General features: G+C 46.6%; 1 protein-coding gene across 1 annotated transcript; it reads right to left on the reverse strand.

Moving 5' to 3' along the window:
* Window positions 1-11,544: 11,544 nt before the first annotated feature.
* LOC100279417 (Protein WALLS ARE THIN 1) lies at window positions 11,545-14,020 on the reverse strand. The gene is given in 4 exon segments (NM_001152429.1): window positions 11,545-12,169; window positions 12,853-13,372; window positions 13,475-13,537; window positions 13,660-14,020. Coding segments are annotated over 4 exon segments (1,179 nt in total). The 5' UTR covers window positions 13,872-14,020; the 3' UTR covers window positions 11,545-11,785.
* Window positions 14,021-23,484: the final 9,464 nt, after the last annotated feature.

Raw genomic sequence — 23,484 nt, forward strand, 5'->3', positions numbered from 1 at the left:
GTAGATTTGTCTGAAGATTCCGACGATAGCGATGACTATGATGTTGAAAGTGGGGATGAAGATTCTTAGAACCGGCCCTGGCGACCAAGCCATACCATCTTCGGAAAGTCAACCATTAAGCAAAGTCATGTTGATGCCATGAAGGGAAGATACTTTCGTGACATGTCTATTGTGAGGGTTGGAGGAGACATCACCGCCCCTGCTCCTGAAGAAAATGAGGTTGTTGTTTACAAAAGCTTTTTGAAGGCAGGTCTTCGGTTCCCATTTAGCAGATTTTTGGTTGAAGTGTTAAAGATATTTCAGATTTTTATTCATCAACTTACTCCCGAAGCTATAATTAGAATGGGCTTGTTTGTTTGGGCTGTGAGAAGCTAAGGGCTAGAACCGAGCGCAAAGTGTTTTTGCAGTATGCACGAACTATTGTACGAGATGAAGGCTACTGGCAAAGAGTAGTATCACAACAACTTCGGTTGTTATGGATTCATTGCTCGTTCTAATGCAAGCTACCCAGTTCCAACATTTCGAAAAAGGTAGCCCGAGGCCTGGATGGAGGAATGGTTTTATTTCAAAAATGATCTGGTTAAAAGGGAAGACATCAAGGGGATTATCCAACGCTCCATCTGGTCTCGCTTCGGCCTTCGAAGGTCGACCGTGGCGATTGAAAATGATGCCGAAGCCTGCCAAAAGGCTTTCAGCAATGTATGTGCCTTCATTGGCACAAGAGACTTGATCCAAGAGCACATAGCCTACAGGGTATGGCCACTTGTGGATAACTGGGAGATGCCGAAGGAGACTGCTGTCGGGTCCAGCGAAGGTGGATTAATTCATTTGAAATATACCTTCAGATATAGAGACCGGTTTGTCGAACCAGATGATGACTGGCTAAAATGTATTGAAGCTACTAGCGACGAGTTACTTGGATCATATACCAGAGCCGAAGATGACACTTTATCCTCAACCTTCGGGGGCCGGGGCAAGAAAAGATTGAACGGGGTTTTTGATGCGATTGGCTTCATATACCCTGATTACTGCTACCCCTCGCGAAGGCAAGGAAAAAAGAGGAAAACTGCCACTTCGGCCATCACTGTTGTGCCGAAGGGCAAGAAAATAAAGGTTTTGACCCACCGGTCGCGATATATTGAAACGGTCGTAGTGCCTGAATTTGGTGAAGGGACCTCTTCTGCTGCCAAAGCAGAGCAAGCTGCTCCTGTCGTTCGGAGCATTGAAGGATTGACTGCAGTGCCAAAGGTGCCTTTAGTGGGGCAGCCGAAGCCAAAGATGGTGTGGCCAAAGAGCCAGAGTTGGAAAAAAACAGTGTTGCTGCCAAAAATTCTGAGTCCATCGGTAGAGGCAGAACTGCCGAAGGTGACTGAGGCTCCCGCCTCAACTCCCAAGAGGAGGAGAATGGCTAGCGTGCTAGACGCTGTCATAGAAACCACAAAGGCATTTACTCCTGCCCCCACGAAGAAAGTTACCGAAGCTGCTACGGCCGAGGCTGAAGCCGAAGCTGTGCCTTCAGTGTCTGCTGAGACGAAGCCCGCTGTAACTGAGGAAGGGGCTGAACAAGAATCTCCAGGTATTGGCATAGCTACGGAGAAAGAAATAGCCGAAGAAGCTAAATCTCCTGGTCCCGAAGCACAGTCTGAGAATCTTGATTTTATTATTCGTCATGCTTCGGGAAAGAGGTTATCTGAAGGAGAGATTGCAGAGGCCAATCACTATGCCCGAAAACTGAAATACCCAAAAGGGACCTTGGTGTTCAATGGTACAGACGAAGATGATTTCTTATACTGTCTCCCGGACAACAAAGAGATATATGTCTGCCGTAAGATGGCTAAAAGTATGGGATTTCCGAAGCTCGAGGTTGGCCTTTCCGCCATGTCGAAGGATGACCTCGCGGACAACCTTGCATACAACAGCCTGAAGGTACAGAAATTGTGAACTTAAAGTTTAAAAACTTGGGAATAAAGTCTTATTCTCATGCTAAACCTTTATCCTTCTTTTTCATAGGGCTTAATTCTTAGCAACGCCCTGAGGGCGCAAAAGAATGCAGAGGATGAAAGTTGCACGATAGCTCTTGGCAACCTTCGATCAAAGGTAATTCAACTGAGAAACGAAGCCCTGGAGAAGGATAAAATTCTAATTTCATTGGTGAGTAAAGTGAAGGAAGATGAGGCGAAATACAACGCCCAGGCCGAAGCTCATAAAGCTGATGTTGAAGACCTCCGGAAAAACTTGCCAAAGCCAATGAAAATTTTGCAGTTGCCAAGGCTAGCCAAGAAATTAGTGAATGGTCGAAAAACAGGCTAGAGAAAAATATTGAGGAGCTTCGTGAATCCAAGGAAAGGTGCTTCGAAAAGTCCTTGGATTGCGTGAAAAAATTGAAAAGCAGCATTGCAAAAGTAGGTGCTTATTCTTCTGAAGAGAACTTTATTCGAGGCGACCCCGAAGGCATCATTGATTGGATAAGCAGGGAAGCCGAAGCCTTTGAAGAAATCCTGAACGATCGCGGGGATATTTGCGCCTTTTCTGGTGCTCGAGGTATTGCGGCAATTCTGGAGAAGGCTGGTTGCGACCACGTTAAAACTGCAACCTGAGGCCGCCTTCTCCACAGATGACACAAAAGACCCTTTGGCTGAAGCTACTTTATTGGGCAGAAAATTTTATTCTGATGTTTGGGTGAACGGTGGCCGGGAATTGGCCAACGAAATTATAAAGAAAAATGAAAATGAAACCCATGAAGCCCGAGAAGAAACTAAACGGGCCGAAGAAGCTGTTGAACGCGAAAGGTGCATAGGTAATGCTTTTTGAATTTTAGCTTCGGCTCTCATTTTCTGGCTTCGAACTAACGGTTTGCCTACTATAGCTAAATTGTCACCGCTACCCGAGCCATATAACCCCCTAGCTGATCCGGTCATGAAAGAAGCACTGGACATAATGAGCATTGCTAACTTCATTATCGACGAAGTCGTCGACAAGCTGTTGAACGAAGCCGTAGAGAAAATACTTAAGGAAGATTAAACTTTGTTGTAATAATACTATGTAACATTTGGTGTTTTGAACAATTGATGAGACTTGTAAATTGTTGTAATATATTTCTTTGTGATGCATGAAATTTACGTACATACCGTTTTTGAGCCTTCGGCGAAAAAAACACCTTCCCTTCTTTTCATGCTTCGTAAAGAAAGGTGCCCCTTCTACGGCCAGTCTGATACAATTGCGTTTCTCGAAGTTTGCTTTGTGCCTCAGCACATTTTCATTTAACAAAATATTGCCGAAAATTTACTTCGTGTCTAATCCTTTTGCCGTTAATGCAATATGATGTATGATGTAATGTTGTGTGAAATGATTCTATGATATGATGCAATATGATGATGACGTCAAACACACACACGCGCCCACACTGAAACACATAAGACTTTGCATCCCCTTAGGAACGAATTTTGAGTCTTTAAGCTCTGCATCCCCTTAGGAACGACTTTTGAGCTTCTTCACCTTATATTTCGGTGGCATTTAAGCTCTGCATCCCCTTAGGAACGACTTTTGAGCTTCTTCACCTTCTATTTTGGTGGAATTTTTGGCTCTGCATCCCCTTAGGAACGACTTTTGAGCAGAAAACTTATTTTGCGCTCCCTTAGGAACGACTTTTGTAGCTTCTTCACCTTCTATTTCGGTGGAAATTTTGGCTCTGCATCCCCTTAGGAACGACTTTTGAGCAGAAAACTTACTCTACACTCCCTTAGAAACGACTTTTGTAGCTTTAGAAGTCCGTGAAAAAAACATACTTTACTCATTGATGTAGGCTCAATTATTACATGAAATTGAAATTTAATCCTTCGTTACTTGTTTGTCTTACAAAAATCAAAATGACACAAAAGATAAAGGTACATCAAGAGTAGGATATTCTTCAGTAGATATGCTTAGATTATGGCACAGTGTTGTTGACTGTACGAGCTTCGGACTCCTCCCGGAAGTCGCGCTATTGTTGAACATGCTGGTGCCCTTCTGGTTGCTGGCTTCGGGTATGAGCGGGTGGTAATGGTGGTGGTAACGGTAGCTGAGCCCAGGAAGCTTGAGAATGACTTGCCGAAGCAACAGAAGCCGAAGGTTGTTGGTTGCCTACATACTCTGGTACATAGGGAGAGTAGCATGAAGCAGTATGTAAAACCTGCTTCGGCTGATTCTGCCGCGCTTCAGCTTCGGCAATCTCCTTTTGCTTCTGAATTGTAACTTGGCTAGTTCTTGTAGTGTGACCCTTGTCTTCTCCACAGAATAAGCAATAGAGCTTTCTGGGCTGATCCCCGTACCTTCCTCCAAAGCCCCTAACGCCTCTTCCCCTTGGGGCTGGCGGCCTGAAAGATCTTTGTTGCTGGCCCAAAGGTTGAGATCTGTGTTGTGGCCTTTGAAGCTGGCTTCCTCTGTCATCACTTGGGCCAGAATTATGGATTGATCTAACATGCCTGGGGTGGATTCTTCCTCCGAAGCCCCTGGTCATCTCAGAAAACCTGTAGGCTTCCTCCCTTCTCTAGCAAAAATCATTATCAGCCCGGATGTATTCATCCATCTTCTGAAGAAGCTTCTCCAGGGTTTGTGGAGGTTTCCTGGCAAAATACTTAGTTGTAGGTCCTGGACGAAGCCTTTGATCATGGCCTCAATGACAATTTCATTGGGCACTGTAGGCGCTTGTGCTCTCAGACGCAGGAACCTTCGAACATATGCCTGAAGGTACTCCTCATGGTCCTGTGTGCACTGGAACAAAGCCTGAGCAGTGACTGGCTTCATCTGGAATCCTTGGAAGCTAGTGATTAGCATATCTTTAAGCTTCTACCATGACGTGATTGTCCCTGGCTGGAGAGAGGAGTACCAAGTTTGTGCAACACTTTTGACTGCCATGACGAAAGATTTTGCCATGACTACAGTGTTACCTCCATAAGAAGATATAGTTGCCTCATAGCTCATGAGAAACAGCTTCGGGTCTGAGTGCCCATCATACATAGGGAGTTGGGGTGGCTTGTATGATGGGGGCCATGGGGTAGCCTACAATTCTGCTGCTAGAGGAGAAGAATCATCAAAAGCAAAATTGCCATGATGAAAATCATCATACCATTCATCATCGTTGTAGGAGCTGTCTTGACGAAGCTCTCTGTGTTGAGGTCGGCGGTCTTGGTCATCTTGGGTGAGATGACACATTTCTTCAGCGGCCTCATCGGTCTTCTTCTGAAGATCGGCGAGACAAAGCATCTTTTCCTTTTTCCTCATTAAGAGACATATGGACAACATGATCATATCAAGTCATTGGACTATTAATATTCTCATTATATGATAAATACAAATATTAATGATATTGAATTACATTTGTACCTTCGGCTTGATAGAAGGTAAGAATCCAAGAGTGACGTGCGAGTGAATACCAGACAGCGTGAACAGTACGGTGTTATTGTTCATCTATTTATATGCACAGGACACAGCCTGTGTAAAATTACATCCATGTCCTTGACATTTACTATTGACTAAGGAGTAATCTGTCGAGGACTAGACAACCTTTCCCCTTTAGGTCGGTTTCATTTTCCACCGTTGAGCCGAAGCTTCTTCCATCCATAGCTTCGGAATTGATTCATCCTTCTTCCAGGCCGCGCCTTTCATACCGTGTGCACCTTCATCTCAAAGCCGAAGATACCTGTGACAGTATATTATACTTGGAAAACATGTTAGTCGTGTTTTTGAGGACCTTCGGAAGACAAAGGCCCCCAACAGTTATTTAGTTGCAACATTGTGTATGATATGTATTCATAAATTCACATACTTACCGCCCAGTGATGATGGATGTCTAGTGGCGCACATTTTTTTGGACTTGTCGTACTTTCCACCTTTAAACATATAGAACCTAAATGCTCTGTGATCTCAAATAGAATCTCCATGTTATTTTAAAATTCTCATCGGTATAAGTATGCATGCATAGAAAAGGTTACAGCTCTAAGATACTAAGGATTTTGCATAGGTCGAAGGGTCGTAGTTCAAGGAGTCGAGCACCAACACCTTTCCAACCTTAGGATAAATGAGGAAGCATAGCCAGTGATTCCTGTACGAATCAAATTTGTGATGCATGTGTATTGAAATTATTAATCTTATTTATGCAAAATCACACTTACTTAAAGTTGTACGGGGCCATTATGGCTTCCCTGTCTTGAAATTTAAGCATTGTGTTTGCTATGTAGGTGGTGAATCTGGTTTCAAACTCCTTCTTCATAGTCTTTAGACGCTCCTCAACTTCTTCGTCCGTCTTTCCCTTTAACTCTTCATTGTCTTTATCGATTCTGAAAGTGTGGCTCTCCTCGCATATCAGTATTGGGTTGGGATACCCAATCCCTTTACCGGCACTAGCACCGGGTTAGTTACTGTAAAGGATCTCCTATTGATCATGTTGCATTCTACAAGTCACACGTGCATGTGTCAGATATTGAAAATTTATACGGCTCATTAATAATAATAACACATATATGTGGAAATATGGGTGACACTTACAGTGCAAACAACGTCACAAGTTGCACATCGAGTCTCTGAAGGTTCATCATTAACCACATATCCTTGAATGAAACAAAGGCCATTGGTCCGAACCAATAAAAGCATGGTCTGGTATATGCACACTTATGGCGTCAATGCCAACTGATGATGCCCGCATGTACCAGTCATGCAACCTTTTAATACCAGCAGGGACCTTCCTCAATTTCTCAAAAGTTAGTAGAGGTCTGCTCGACACATATTGTTTAGGCACATTTTTATAATCTGCCTTAGTTGGGATCTTTATCTTTGCGAACATTGCCTCAGCCTTTTCTGCATAATCCTCATGCTCGGCCAAATCAACAATATGTGACATGAGGTCTCGTGCAATCCCTTTCAAAAATCGAGATGTGCCAGTAGTAGTAGCTTTACTCTTCTTTTTCTCGAACGTGGTCACCGATTTGGTATAGGGAATTTAGATTTCTTTGATTGTCTTGAATCCCTTGATGGCTGTGGAGAAGGTGGTGGTGTGCTAAATGTTGATGCTTGTGGCGGAGATGGTGGGTTAGAAAGAGGATGAGGAGCAGCATGTGAAGATTTAGTAGGTGATGATGGATGTACAATAAGTACTAAAGTTTGAGGAGGCGGAGATGGTTGGGGATGCGACATCCCTTCGAGTTCAAAGGATGAAATGTTTTATGGCTTGTCCAAGTGTCTTAATTCCTTCGAGCCCAGGGATGTCTAGAATGTCGTCCTCGGATCCTTGGACGACTGTCGTCACTTCTACACTGCAATAATCATTTGGAATGTCGCTTCCATGAAACTTGCATCCTAGGATCGCAACACCTGTTCCTACTTTCTTCGTGTGATTATTGTTAATACCATATCTTATAACTAGTGTGCACGACACAGGACTTGTAATGTCATCAACTGGATAACGGACCTTATTTCTCGTTGACACGACAGAGCTTGGGACGGTCGTACAATCCGTGGAAGCCGGCGGTTGAGCTGCTGGAATTATTTGCAGCTGTGGAGTGGTCAGCTGTTGAACAGACATCGCACTCACCAACTGTTGCATCAATTCTGGAGGAGGATTTGATAGCATTGAGACATCAGGTCTTTCAACTCTTTCTTTGCCTCCTGCTTAAAATAATCCGACAACTCTTCTTTGTATCGATCATGTTTTTGTGGTCCGAATCCTTCCTTCCATCCTACCTTAGACGAGATTTCTCATACACGACCAGGATGCTCAGGGTTACCAAGACCAGCCATTAGGATGTCTCTCTCCCTTTGTGGCTTAAATATTCCTTGGCTCTGCTTAGCTGCCATTGCATATATGTTTTTCGCAGCTTCTTCAACATTTGGATCATCAAAAGATACACCAGCCTTAGTTTCCTTAGGTTTTCTAGCATGGATCCACTTAGTCGTCCTTTCACCAAGTTGCTGGGGAGAAGCTTCGATCAGCTGGGCCCACGGGGCAGCAACGAAATAGGGTAGAGGGAGAAGATGGGGGCCCTGTTTGTCATAAACATCTTCTAGCTCCAATTCGTGAGCGGTGGCGAGGCCACGGCCTGTGCCGAATCTTGGCCAGGGGAGGGCGCATCTGGGGTCCACCCGTTTCGGCCAAACGGTCGTGGCGAGGGAGGAGAGGATGAAACAAAAGGGCGAGGGAGGATGGAGAAGATGGGGAGGGTGGATAGCTGCTCACGTTGTGACGGCGAGCTCGATAGAGCTCCAAGCGCGACGATGGTGAACGATGGTGGATTCACGGGGCCTAAGGGGGTAAGCTCCGGCGTCCGTGCGACGAGCGGGTGAGCAAAACGGTGGAGGCGAAAGAACAAGTCGTCGGCATGAGCTTGGGGGGCAGCAGGGGCGGTGTTCCTGCACAATGAGAACGAGAGAGGGCGGGGGGGGAGTCGAGCGAGCCAAGAGGGGTGCGCGGAGGGGAGAAAAAAGAAGTGGGGTAGAGCTTCTGAACAGGGAAGTGGGGGTGGTGTCGGTTCCCACGGCGTCGTGGGCGCGCACCGAGCCACGCTGGGTGGCCGAGCGGTTGTGAGGGGAGGGATGACAGGTGGGCCCCGCATGGTAGTGGTGGTGGGACGCGTTGGGTGGGGGCGCATTCGGCACGTGGGCCGATGCACGGAGAGAGGTGAGGTGGGACTCACGGATGGCTGGGCCACGCGCCGCTCGTGGCCAGCGTGGGCGGCGTGCCGATGCGGGCCTAAGGCGGGGGGTGGGGGGAAGGAGAGGTAGTTGGGTGGGCCGCAGGATGGCCTAAGACGAGAGAGGGGAAGAAAATAAAGGTTTTCTCCTTTTCTATTTCATTTCCTTTTATTTTATTTTGTTTTCAATTCAAACTCAAATACAATCTACCACTTTCAAAGGTCCATCCCAGGTATATGCATCAACAAGAGTAAGACATGAGGATCAACATGATGCAACATCTCATCATCTTCTGAGGTTTTACTCACAAGCACTATGGTTACTTTTCTAAAATAATAAACCCTTCTAGAGAAAAAGAAGAAAAGGTGACTAAGGAAGGACAGAAAAGAGGGGTAACACATGAATTTGGTGGATATTAGAAAGAAAATTTTATACCCCCAAATTCAGGGTGTTATAGATGGCCACCTGATCAGAGGGTTATTGGACCTTGTGCAGGTGGTGGACTTCCCCTGAGTTTCGTGCCATTTCCAAAAGGAACATGGGAAACCATGGTACTGAGTCGTTCCGCAACTATGCGCGGCGATGGACATGTGTGCTTGGCTAAGCAAATGGTATGTCACAGTATGTTGTAACTTCGAATACATAGAAATTTGTCATTCTAACTTGTATGTACAGGAAGTCAAATCCGGCTATATGCCCACGGAAGTGGAGGTGTATATGCAAGGGCATAGGGGTTCTGATCGTCAGAATCCTAATGTTTTATGCACTCAGACAGCCACCGACCGTCTAGTGAGTTTTTGGTACTCTATTATGTGTTTGTGCATCAACTTGGTGATGCACTTATATTTGGTATGTTTGCCTCCAGGCTTCATATGGGCAGGAGATGGTTCAGCGCCATGGGCAGGACTACGACTGGAGGAGCCAGCCAATCGATCCTCAGGCAGCATATGCTAGCGCAGGAGGACAAGCCCTTGGACGGTGAGAGTATTTGATTTGGATTTCAAAATTATTCTCATATGCTTACGATTGAACTGAGTCCATGGTTTACTCTACAAAGTCCGTGATTTACTATACTAAGTCCATGGTTCACTCTTGTAGGTTGGGTATTTTTGATTATATGATTGATTCTAGGGAGCTGAGACGCCATGGACGACAGTCCACATCCTCGTCTTCTTAGTCGTCCCATTCTCGTTCATCAGTCCAAGTGATAGAGATTGCAGTGTTGTGTCAGCAGGCAGATTATCATCAATCAGTTTTGAGGCAACAAATGGAGTACCAGAGGCAGCAAGTTGAGTACCAGAAGAAGAAGGACGAGTATTATCCTCTAGGCCCAGAATCAAGCTCTACTCTCGGTAAGTTGAAGTAACAATTTGTTCGTAACAACTAAAAACACATGATGTGTACCTTGTTTTCTCAACAATTGCTTGAATCTAATTTTTAGCAACTGGCACAACAAGCGGGCGTCCCGATGCCAACATATGGGATGTCGTATCCGGACATTGCACTGCCGCCGCCAATGTTGTCGCCTCCACCTCCGCCACAATTCCCTGTGGTATGTACACATATGCATGTGTGACATGTTCATAGATGCCTTATATGTTAAAATGAAGAACTTAGTGGTTAATATTTCATATGTGTGTGTTATAGGGCTTTGAGACACCTCCCGCTTTAGTTGCCGCACCTGGAGATGTGTCTGGTCAAGACGACGCATTGACTTCTTTGGTGAACAACATTTTCAACACACAGAGTCCAGCCGGAGTAAGTGGCTATAACTCCAATCAACCAGGTGATGGATATGTGTGACAGTTCGTCAAGTGTTTGATTTGGAACTATTTCAGTGTTGATGTCAAATACTATGTGAATGTCGAACTATTCCAGTGCTTGATTTGAAACTATATGTTGATGTCAAAGACTTGTTACAATTATTTGGAACTATGTATTTGTGAATGTGAGGTGATGTTTGAGAATGTGAATGCTTATGTGAATTGATGTTTGTGAATGTAATTGTGAATGTGAATATGTTGTTTTATATGAAATCTGTTTATATATATATAATTTGTGTTTTTTCTATAAATGTCAGAAAAATTTACAAAAATATGTGCTTTTATGACACTGCTGAATAGCCTTATGGCCGACGACGCACGGCTAAGCCATCGGACATAATAGGGCTTATGTCCGACAGCTTAGCGGTGGGCCATCAAACATAAGAGCTGTGGGCCCCACCAATGACCGTTACGGCCGTTATCGAAGCTAAATGCCGACGGCCCTTTGTGACCGTCGGACATAAGCTATTTTCGACGGCCGTCGTCGAAAATAAGCTTATTTCTGACCCGTTACGACCGAGGGATGGGTCCCGTTGGACATAAGCTTATGTCCGACGGCTTTAGCCATCGGAAATGTCCTCTTTTACTGTTGTGTATCATATCAAACAATAAAAATATTTTCCGCTTTTAGAGAGTCTTGCTCATTTCCAATTGCATAGTTAGTATCACTTAAAATTTAATGTGCAACGACGGAAGTAGCGGGTGGAGGTTGTTGCGAAATGGACGGGATTTGTTGCTAAAGCGACGGCTGCGAGAACGTTGTTGTGTGAACAAATAAGATAGGATGGGATATGATCTGAGACCATGGGTTGATTTTGAAGAAACACAAGAAACTGGTGTTTTAATATAATAGATCAAGAAGAGATAGATATATAGATAGAAATTGACGTACACACTAACGATCATGCATATATGCATGCTCTCGCTCGGTCCAAACAATTCTGGCTACGTACATACGTAGTATTGTACAACGAGAATTAATATACTTGAACAGCAAGCAGGTCGTGATCGAAGTTAAAATAAACCTTGCCGTCGTCTGCTCTCACCACACACACACCATAGTAATGCATATATGTAGGTTGCAGCATACATACATGCGTGAAATCAACAAGGAAAAACCACAAAAAAAAGACTAGCTGATGATAATTATTACTGCTGGATCGGATCATACTGCTCCAATCCATGAGTGCACCAGAGCGCGCAGCATGCATGGCAGCGCCTCATGGATCGTACGCATGCAGTCTCTTATCTCCACGCACCATGGTCAATGGATGACGACGAAGGATTCATAGGTCGACCGATCAGACATTGTCGGTGGAGGTGGAGGACGGCAGCAAGAGAGGCTGCGTGGCGGCCGACGCTGCCGCCTTGCTGGCGCTCCGGATGCCACCGCCGCCGGCCGGAAGGAGCCCCTCGCGGTCGCCGCTGCCGGAGACGAGGGTGGCGGCGTCCCTGGCGAAGCGCGCCCTCTCCTCGCTCTTGCCCCAGAGCACGAGGTACAGGCCGGCGATGATGAGCACGGCGCCGATGATGCCGCCCAGGTAGAACTTCTCGCCCATGGTGAGCGACGCCATGATGGCCACCACCAGCGTCTGCACCGGCTGGTATACCGCCACGAACACCGGGCCCCCGCGGTCGATGCACCAGATCTGCACCGCGAACGCCACCCCGGACGCGATGAACCCCTGCGTGCATATCATATTCATATATACCACTGGCTGGTTAGGACTATATATACTTAATTAATTAGGACCAAGAACAACAGTCCTAAATTAAAGGTTGCTGTGCTATAGTACGTTTTGGGGATCATAATTAATTATCGATCGATAATTACGAACACTAATTAAACCTGGCCAGGCAGCATCTTTTCATTTCATAATATTATACTGAATGAAAAGAGATGTCATGCGTTTGTACAGATAGCTATAGTTATTAGCTTAGTTGTTGCATGCACCACTTTTAGTATACTTCTGCCTCAGAAATGCACTAATACTCTATCTATGTCTCCACCACATGCATGACAGGTGCCCTGACGTGACATGCAAAAGCTCTAAATTATAAATTGCTTTATTTCTTCAGTTAAAATATATTAAGTTTAATTCAATTATAAAAAATAATAAAGATTTATAACACTAAATAAGTATAATGTACAAATATAACTAATAGAAACCAAATAATATTGATTAGGCATTATAAGTATCATCATATAAATTTGATTAAGCCTGAGATACTTTGGCTCTACACAAGAGTTGGAATAGCGTATTATTATATATAGTGCAATATGTATATACTTCATAATAAGATAGGAGTACGTTGTCGTAGCATGCAGCAACCTAGCTAATAAGTAGAGAGAGATATATATACTCACGGCATATAGGATGGTGAAGAGCTCGGATCCGGAGTGGAACTTCCATGCGTCGGCGTCCCTCTCCATGAAGGCGGCGATGATGAGGAACTGGATGACGCCGAAGAAGCAGGTGTAGGAGGTGACGGACAGCCGTGCCGGGTACTTCTTCAGCACGGGAGCCTGCAGCACCAGCCAGCCGGACCACGACAGGCAGTGCCCGATCAGGTACACGCAACCCAGCGTCCAGTTCTTGTCGCCGGCCACCGCCTTGCTGGTTGACGCCAGCTCGAGGCCGCCGCCGCCGCCGGGACCGAAGATGGTGGGGCCCTTGTAGAGCGTGATGACGGATGCCCCCGCCACGCACGCCAGCGTGCCCGCCACCTTGGCTACGCCGTCGCGGCGGTCCAGCCGGACCTTCTCGATCCGCAGCGCCGCGGCCATGGCGAAGGTGATGGCCGGGACCGAGTTCTGGATGGCGGACGCGAACGTCGGCGACGTGTTGTCCAGGCCCAGGAGGTAAAACCCTTGGTTCGCCGTGATGCTGATGATGACAACAAGCATGCATGCGTGCATAATTACTACGATTTACTGTATCAGTCATGCATGATGGGCATGCATGCATATGTTGGTGTCGGTAGCTTACCCGCAGAGCGCGAGAAAGAAAAACTGGACGACGAAGTTGAGGGTCAGCTGCGGCCTGTCTTTCCTGCAGCAGGGGCCGGGCACGCACGCACATACGCAGGCAGTTCATATACATCATCAGCTAGCAGCAGCAGCAGCGAAATAAAAAAAAACATGCATGCAAGCAATTGTGCCAGCAGTGCGTACTTCTCTAGAAAGTAGGCGAAGGGCACGAGGAGGCAGAGCGCGATGATGTTGCGGTAGACGGGGAAGACGAGCTTGCTGATGCCCATGTTGAGCGCCAGCCGCGACACCACGTGGAAGCCCGCGTAGCCGAACTGCAGCGCCAGCATCGCAACGTGCAGCTGCGCCTTCTCCGGCATGCCGCACACCCGCCGCCCCTCCCCCGCATCTGCCATTTTGCGATCGCTAGCGGCGTTGCCTAGCCGACCGGCGACACACCCGGCTAGCCGAGCTAAGCTATAGCTTGCTCGCTAGCTAGCTAGCTAGGCCGAGATCGAAGAACAGGTGTGTGAGAGAGAGAGGAGGGGGACTATATTCAAGCAAGAGCACCAAGAGTGGGGAGTGAGTGAGCTCCGGAGGGGGTGGCTATATAAAGGGCAGCAAGTGCAAGCCAGAGTGAGAGGAGTATAGCGACCGACGGAATGTCCGAGGCCGAGGGAGAGTGGTGTTGTACTGTGAGCTCCACACTACTGCATGTGGGCCCCAAGGTTGGAGCGGCAAAAGAAAGAGAGAGAACAGAGAGGGATGTGGCTATAAATGACCAAACGGGCGGCCCGGTCCAGCCCTGACACGGTCAAACACGGCATGGTTAGGGTACGTTCCGTTTGGCCCGTTTAATAGCCGTGTCGTGCCGGCACGGCACTAGTATCTTAACCTACGCCCAAGCACGGCACTGAACCTCCTTAGCCGTGCCGTGCCGGCACGGTAGGTCCGGGCAGCCCGTACAAGAAAACGTTGAAGAAGTATCGGTAAATTTGAGAGTGTCGGCCCAGACACTCTTAATACTGTAAAAGTGTGGCTTTTTACTGTACCGAAACTCTTAAATTAAGAGTGTCGGGGTGCCGAGAAAACCCACACTATTAATTTAAGAGTGTCGGGGTACCGCGAAAGCAGCAAACTCTTATTTTTTAACCCTACCCAAACACGACTGCTCTGTCTTCCTCAGCCGCGCCGCGTCCTCACCAAAAATCCCGCGCCCGCCCATTTCTCCCCTACCGCGCCGCCGCCGTTTCTCCCTCCCGCCGCGTCGCCGTCTTCCTCTGCGTCGTCGCCTTTTGTCCCTCCCGCCGCGCCGCCCTCCCGTGCCCTCCCCCGCGCCACGCAGAGCCACCCCTCTCCCGCGCCCTGCAACTGCGCCGCGCCGCCCTCCCGTGCCTGCAGCCGCGCCGTGCCGCCCTCCCGCGCGTTGCAGCCGCGCCCTCCCCCGCGCTGCTCCTGCCGCGCCGCACCGCGCCCTCCCCCGCGCACCGTGCTTCAGCCGCGCCGCACCCTGCCGCGCGCGACCTTGCTCCACAGCCACGCCGCGCCCTCCCCCGCGCGGCTTGCTCCATAGCCGCACCGCCCCTGCACTAGCCGGGCCGCCCCACCGCCTCGCCGCCCCACCGCATCTTCACGGAGAGCGCCAAGCTACCAAACGAGGCACTGCTCGAGTGCTTTAGCGCCATGTCACAGCTGTCGCTCTTCGCGCCGCGTCGCCCCTGCACCAGCACCGCCGCGCCGCTACCGTAGCACGAGGGGCACCACGCGCTCAGGTAATCAGCTCTTAGTCTCTCAATCTCGATGTGCAATATAGATATAAATTTTATTGCTGATTGTTGATTATTTTCTTGTATATTATTGTTACTCATGGGCACTAAATTAAGTAACTGTATTAAGTAACTGAATTATGTAATTGTACTTGGTACAACGCTAAAATAGATGTAACTAAACTCGGAACAATTGCTTTAGTGTTTAACTATTTATAAATGGCCTTTTCATGCCTAAGTGTATATATGTTGTTAAATATGTGTCTTTTTCTTTAGCTTTGAATATGAGTGACGATCGAAGAAGGGCGATGTACGATGGATTCGATAGTGTCACTCATGGGCACTCTGATGCATGGGTGAGAGTTGCAGATGAATTCATGGCACTCGCATTTGCTGGTGATGCTCGTTTAGCGAGGTGCCGTGTATAAAATGTCGGAACTTGGTTCGGTTGAAAAAAGTGGAGCTCTCGTATCATGTTTTCAAACATGGCTTTATGCCGAACTATCTGGTATGGCATGAGCATGGAGAGGTGGACCATACTATTGAGTCAGATGGGGACCAGGATGTAGACCGAATGGAAGAGATGTTGGATGATATTAGGAATGAGTACCCAGAACTACAGAATAATGAAGCTTTTCCAGAGGATGTGAGAGAGTTCTACAAGCTTCTTGAAGCCTCAGAGGCTAAAATGCATGAAGGAACCAATGTGAGCGTATTGCAGGTGGTAACACGTCTCATGGCGATGAAGTCAAAGTACACCTTCTCCAACAACTGTTACAATGATTTTGTGAAACTAATTATTGATATCAGCCCACCGAATCATAACATGCCGAAAGACTTGTACCATTGCAAGAAGCTCGTAGCTGGTCTCGGCATGAACTACCAAAAGATTGATGCTTGCGAGGACAATTGCATGTTGTTCTGGAAGGAGCATGAAAATACCACACATTGCATCCACTGCAGTAAGTCAAGATATGCAGCGGTGCTATATGAGGATGGAAACGAGGTTACGACAAAGGTGCCGATCAAGCAACTCTGGTACATGCCTATCACTCCACGGCTTAAGCGTCTCTTTCTAAATCAAGAGACAACAAAGCAAATGAGGTGGCATAAAGAAGGGGATCGTTAGGGTCAAGATCCGGATGTCATGCATCCCTTAGATGGCGAGGCCTGGCAGGCTCTCGACCCTTTTGATCCAGAATTTGCAAGAGACCCTAGGAGTGTTCGTCTTGGTTTGTCGATGGATGGATTCACTCCTTACTCCAATAATTCCACTTCTTACTTATGTTGGCCAGTTTTTATGATGTCCTACAATCTCCCTCCTAACAAATGCATGAAAGAAGAGGTCATGTTTCTTGCCCTTATTGTTCTAGGTCCGAAGGATCCTATAACAAAAATCAATGTATTTATGGAACCGTTGATCGAAGAACTAAAAATGTTGTGGCAGGGGGTTGAGGCATATGATAGTCATCTGAAATGTCGTTTTACTCTACGCGCAACATATCTATGGTCAATTCATGAACTGCTAGCATGTGGCATTTTTCTGGTTGGTGTGTCCATGGCATACTATGTTGTCCGATATGTATGGGTGACTCACAAGCATATAGGTTAGAACATGGTAAGAAGGAAACATTTTTTGATGTTCACCGATGCCTCCTTCCCTATAATCATCCTTTTAGAAAGGATACAAAGTCATTTCGAAAAGGCAAGAGGGTTAGAGATGGGCCACCGAATCGACAAACTGGTGAAAATATCATGAGACAACATCGTGACCTAAAATCGGGCGTTGGAGGTCAGTTTCAAGGGTATGGTAAAGAACACAATTGGACACACATCTTGTTTATCTGGGAGCTACCTTACACGAAGGCATTGTTGTTACCACATAATATAGATTTGATGCACCAAGAACGTAATGTTGCGGAAAGCATTATAAGCATGTGCTTCGACTTCACCAGTGAAACCAAAGATAACATGAATGCAAGAAGAGACTTAGCTGAACTTTGTGATCGTCCGCACCTTGAGCTTAGAAAAAATCCAAATGGATCTGAGAGTCAGCCATGAGCTCCTTATTGTCTGAAACGTCAAGAGCGAGAAGAGATATTTCAATGGTTGAAAAAGTTGAGGTTCCCAGATCGCTAAGAGGCTAATATAAAACGGGCAGTTAACCTGGACACTGGTAAACTCGTTGGGTTGAAGAGTCATGACTATCACATTTTGATTGAAAGACTAGTGTCGGTAATGTTCCGTGGATACTTCAGTCCCGATGTGTGGAAGATATTTGCAGAACTCATCTATTTTATAAGCAGATATGTGCTAAGGAAATCTCAAAGAAATTGATGCTGAGGTTTGAGAAGGAAATCGTTGTCCTTGTATGTAAGATGGAAAAAGTATTCCCACCTAGATTTTTTAATTGTATGCAACATTTGCTTGTGCATCTACCTTGGGAAGCGCTGTTAGGAGGACCTGCACAGTTCAGGTGGATGTATAGTCAAGAAAGAGAATTGAAAAAACTCAGAGGAATGGTGCGGAATAAGGCAAGGGTTGAGGGGTGTATTGCAGAGGCATTCACAGCCAGAGAGATCACATTATTCTCAAGCAAGTATTTTTCAGACACAAACAACATGAATGCGCAAATGACACGGTACCATGTTGCCGAGCAAACTCCAATCACTGATCTAAGTGCTTTTAAGTGGGACGGTAAAGGTGTCGGAGCTTACACATCACATCTATGTTAGTTTATTTATTTAATAAAATAAATAAAATGAAGGCCCTAGGAGTTAAAATATATTTAATCTTGTGAGATTAGTGACATACATTACACGAAATTTATTTTTGGTTTAACCTTTAGGTCTTAATGACATAAATAGAATTAGGTATGTATTGATGGATAACACATAAAGGATAATCAAATTCCTAAATGAGAGTAGTTCATCTTATAATTTAACCTTTTCTTTGTTTAATTACTACTTAACCTTTTTGAGCTATGTTCCAACACTTAGAGAGTAATTAATCCCCAACTAAGATTAGTCCATTTTATAACTTGATCTTATTCTCCTTATTTAGTATTACCTCTTTTGAGTTGTGATTCCAATGTTTGTACATGTTTGATGTGATGTTCATTTTTACTTTCCAAATGTATTGAATGTATGCTCGCTTTATTTAGACAACGAGCAACTCGTGGTTCCTGAGTGTGTTGCCGAAGATCCCTCTAAGCAACAACCTAGTGAAGGCAAGTGTCCTCAGACCTATTATGTCCTACTTTACTTTATAATTCACTATCTCGCATTACATTACTGAAACTTAAGGATTGACTAGTCTGTATTTACCTTACCCTTGTTTACCTTTTCGGGTTAATCATGGTTAGCTTATGCTATTGCTTCAACCTAATCAATGAACATGATGTGATCTTTTATGATACGATGATGTTATCCCGATGAGGTTCTTGTGATTACTTTAGGGGGCTCAGGCTATTTCCTGAGTACCTCTACGTAAGGACCTGTTTGGGGAGTGACAACCTGGGATAACAGTGCAACCATGAGGCTGGAATGGGACGCCCTTAGCTGATTAATTAGAGGAACCAGAGGAGTAGTTGGCTTCGCTGTAGGGCCGTCAATGGGGTTTGGGCACAGTACTTGCTCTGCCGAGGCTGGTTGCAGAGGTTCTTTGATTTTGTTTTGTTAGTCACCCTTCCTCTGGGGAGATGTACTGTGTTTATCAAACTAGAGAAACCTAACGAGTGACTATGACCTCTGGGAAATCTTTGTAAAGGCTACGTAGTGAGACCCTGCTGGGTCACCTTGGTAGTGATCAATAGGGAGGCTAGAACCCCGGGCAGAATGGGAATCATGGCTTGTGGGTAAAGTGTGCGACCTCTACAGAGTGTTAAAAACTGGTATATCAGTCGTGCTCACGGTTAAGAGCAGCCTTGTGATCCTCTTCGATTAGAACTTTGGTTACTTTTATGATGATGATTAGCAATGATGGTTATAATTTTGATCTCTGGTATTTCCTATTGGAGGGAGTACTTCTGGGTAATAACTGGGTTATTACTAAAACTTGGCTCCACTTATAGTAATAAAACTTGACCAACTAAAAGCAACTGCTTAACCTTAACTCCACATACCGCTAGTCCACTTTATTCAAACAGGACATTTGATGAGTACGTTGATGTGTACTCACCCTTGTTTTACAAACCACCCCACCCCAGGTTGCCCCCATTGTACTCAGTGCTCAGGAGGAGAAGCTGGCAACATGGAGGACTTTGAGGAGTTCTAGGACTACGACGAGTTCTAGTTTACTTTAGTGGCAAACCCCAGTCAGCTGCCTGTGTAGGCTTACATTCTATGTTTCGTTACTCCACACTTTGATTTAATGTTAAACACTATGGATATGTATTAGACTGTGTGGATGTCTTGGACATCTTGATGTAATTAAAGTACCTTTCCGCTATTTACTTTGAGCATTGTGTGATGATGTCCAATTATGTAAGCGCTATGTACGTGAGTTTTAATCCTGGCACGTACATGGTCCGCATTCGGTTTACCTTCCAAAAACTGGGTGTGACATAAGTGGTATCAGAGCCTTGCTGACTGTAGGACCGCTAATCTAGACTAGAATGGTCGACCTAAGGACTATAGACCCTTACCCTTACCTTGACCTTAGTGTCTTTTCAAAAGTTGGTTATCTTGACCAACTCTATGTTATTCACTTATCTCAAAAGTTTTGTATCACTTTTCTTTCTTTTTACTTTCTGGTCTCATAGTTCTACTCTTACTCTTGTGCTTACGATGTCTTTTGTAGATGGTCCGTATTAGGTGCACCGCATGTAAGTCTGTGATCCCCTTTTTGCCTTCTCGCCTGGCAGAGCGTCCACTGCGTCGTACGGTGTCAGGTCAGTCCAGTCACCTGGAGAGACTGCATCGTCGCCTGCACGAGGAGCAGGAGCGCCGATGCTAGGAGCAGGAGCAGGAGCAGCAGGACTCTTCCCCCTCGCCTTAGCAGGAGGTGGAGTCTGAGAGGCCGCCTTCCCTTGCACCCCAGCCAGAGATATCCCCTGCACCACCACAGGGCATACCGGCTGTTGGAAGAGACCTCGACGGAGACAGAGACGCCGACGATGCTGGTGGCAGTTCGAGCCATGGCACGGAGCACTTGGACGAGCTGGAGCCGGAGGGGTGGATCGCTAGACCCATCACTCGTGACGCTACTCGCGGGTGTTACTTCCACGACGCTCTTGACACCCTGTTGCGTTGGGCCTTCGATCGACACACTTGGTCTATCGAGTACAGTTGTGTAGTCTACCATCATCGTCGCAGGCTATACCCGGACCAGTGGGAGGCTACTTGCTTGGTGCGCCGTCCGGACGATGATCTCCGGGGTGCAGAGGCCTTCTCAGAGCACTAGTCTATCACTGAGAGGGACACTACCGAGGCAGCCATGCAGGATGTAGCACGACAGGCACTTTCTCAGTATTGCTCGTTGTTCAGCGGGGTAGCTGACGACCCTGACCTGAAGTACTACCCTTGCCGTTCGACCGGCAGTGCTGGAGGTGTGATTGTCTCGCCAGTAGGTGAGGGCAATCCCAGGCTGAGCAGCATGGTCAACCTGGTCGCCATGCTCAACACAGAGTTGGACCACGCCCTTGACGAGTTGGGCAAGGTTCGGGCGGAGGTTGTGGAATTGTGTGTTGAATGCGTGGCACACCACTATCTTGATGGTGGTTCTCCCGCCCTTATAGGGATTCAGCACCCTTACCATTCACCGCCTCGTGGTCGCTTCGACTATGGTACCCTAGACTGCAGGACCCGCATAGATTTAGATCCATAGATCGATGGAGTCAGAGTCTGTAATAATGCTTAATTCAGTTTCTTAGTCTAGTCAGTATTAGTTAGAGTTAGTTTGGTTATCTTTTGTTGGATGCTTGTCATGATGAACATGTAATGAAGTTGGATCTTTGTAATGATTGTCACCAAGGTGTGGGTATCCCCTGCAAATTGGTGTAGTTATTAATAAAGTCAGTTATTTAGTTGGGTAATCCATTTATTTCCACTTTCCTCTTCATGCTGGAAGGTGAGAAGTTGTCAGTTATTTAGTTGGGTAATCAATTGTTCAGTGCTATGAAGATTTCTGTATATCTTTTCTTATGTTGAAAGACTGCAAAGTCAGATTTGATATGTGTGTGGTTTCTACAGATGTCTGAGAACAAGTGCAGAGGTGCAAGGCGTGCTCAACCGGAACAGCAGGCACCCCAAGAGGAGGCAGCCCCGCAGCAGCATTTGCCACCGCCAACCTCGATGACCATTGAGCAGATGTTCATGATGCAAACATAGACAGTTCAGGCAATTGGTCAGACCTTAGCAGCAATGCAGCAAGTGCAGTAGCATCCACCCCCACCTCAGCCTCCAGTGCAAGTCCAGATACCACAAGTGCCCAGAGACAAGCAGGCAGAGTTCATGAGGGGCCATCCCCCTGTCTTTGCCCACTCTGCTGATCCCATGGACGTGGAAGATTGGCTGCATACTATGGAATGTGAGTTGCACACTGCCCAGTGCAACGACCGTGAGAAGGTGTTGTATGGTCCCCGACAGCTGAGGGGAGCAGCCCAGTCTTGGTGGGAGTCTTACCTTGCCACCCATGCCAACCCTGAAGCCATTACTTGGGAGGAATTCAGGTACAACTTCCGTCGCTACCATGTGCCCGAGGGACTGATAATAGTGAGGAAGGAGGAGTTTCTCGCCCTGAAGCAAGGTCCCCTGTCCATCAGCGAGTACAGGGATAAGTTTCTGCAGTTGTCATGCTACGCCCCAGAAGATGTCAACACAGATGCTAAGAGGAAGTACCGCTTTCTGAGAGGATTGGTTGATCCCCTCCATGACCAGCTCATGAACCACACTTCCCCACCTTCCAGCACTTGATCGACAGAGTAATCATGACTGAAAGGAAGCGTCGGGAAATGGAGGATAGGAAGCACAAGATTGGTGGGCCTCAGGCTAGGAGTAGCAGTCGTCCCCGCTACTCAGGCAACTCACCCCAGTAATTCAAGCAAGGTCACCAGCACTAGCACCAGCGTCAGCACCAGCACCAGTACCAAAGGTAGTTTCCTCAGCAGCAGCTGCAGTACCGTCAGAACACTCAGCCAGGAGGAAATCAGTACCAACATCAGAACAACCAGGCAGCTTGTCTTCCTGCCCCAGCAACCAACTAGAATGGTCAAGCAGCCCCAACACAAGTAGGAGGTTGTGCATGCTTCTACTGTGGAGAACAAAATCACTGGGCGAAGAACTATCCCAAGAAAGCAGCTCAGCAGCCGCCAGCAGTCAATGCCCCAGCAAGACAAGGAGCACCACAGCAAGCACCAGGAGTCTGTGGTCAGGCTTACAACCGTGGAAAGGTGAACCACCTAGAGGCTGAAGCAATCCAGGATGCTCAGGACGTGGCAGTAGGTATGTTTCCAGTCGAATCCTACCCACCAAAAGTACTATTTGATACTGGTGCCACACATTCTTTTGTTTCTACATCTTGGGTAGAATCACATAACATCCCCATAGAACCAATGATCCCACCTTTAAGAGTTAATTCAGTTGGGGGAAAAGTTCAGTCCGATAGGATTTTTCCGAATCTAAGGATTGAAATAAGTGGGATAGACTTCCCCACTAGCCTAGTAGTCATGGGAACTCAAGGGTTAGATGTCATCCTAGGGATGAATTGGCTACACAGAAATCAAGCCACTGTTAGTTGTGATAAGAGAACAGTTAGGTTGGTGTCCCCATCCAGAAAGGAAGTAGTAACTAAGCTGTACTTACCTGAACTAGAAGAAGGAGCTTGTCACCATTTATCTGTAGATGACGAGGATTCCAATCCGATTGAGGCAATTAGGATTGTGTCATAATTCCCCGATGTATTTCCTGAGGAGCTACCAGGCTTGCCACCTGAAAGGAAAGTTGAATTTGCCATAGAGCTTATCCCTGGCACCACCCTATTTCCAAGAGAGCTTATCGAGTGTCCGGACCAGAGTTGGTGGAACTCAAGAAGCAAAATGATGAGTTGTTGGAAAAAGGCTACATCAGACCAAGTACCTCGCCTTGGGCCGCCCCAGTACTATTCGTGGAGAAGAAGGATGGCACGAAGAGGATGTGCATTGATTACAGAGCTTTGAATGAAGTCACTGTCAAGAACAAGTACCCCCTGCCTCGAATTGAAGACTTATTTGATCAGTTGAGAGGAGCAGTGTGTTCTCAAAGATAGATCTAAGGTCAGGTTACCA

This window comes from Zea mays, chromosome 4 (genome assembly GCF_902167145.1).
Source record: "Zea mays cultivar B73 chromosome 4, Zm-B73-REFERENCE-NAM-5.0, whole genome shotgun sequence".
Classification (NCBI taxonomy): domain Eukaryota; kingdom Viridiplantae; phylum Streptophyta; class Magnoliopsida; order Poales; family Poaceae; genus Zea; species Zea mays.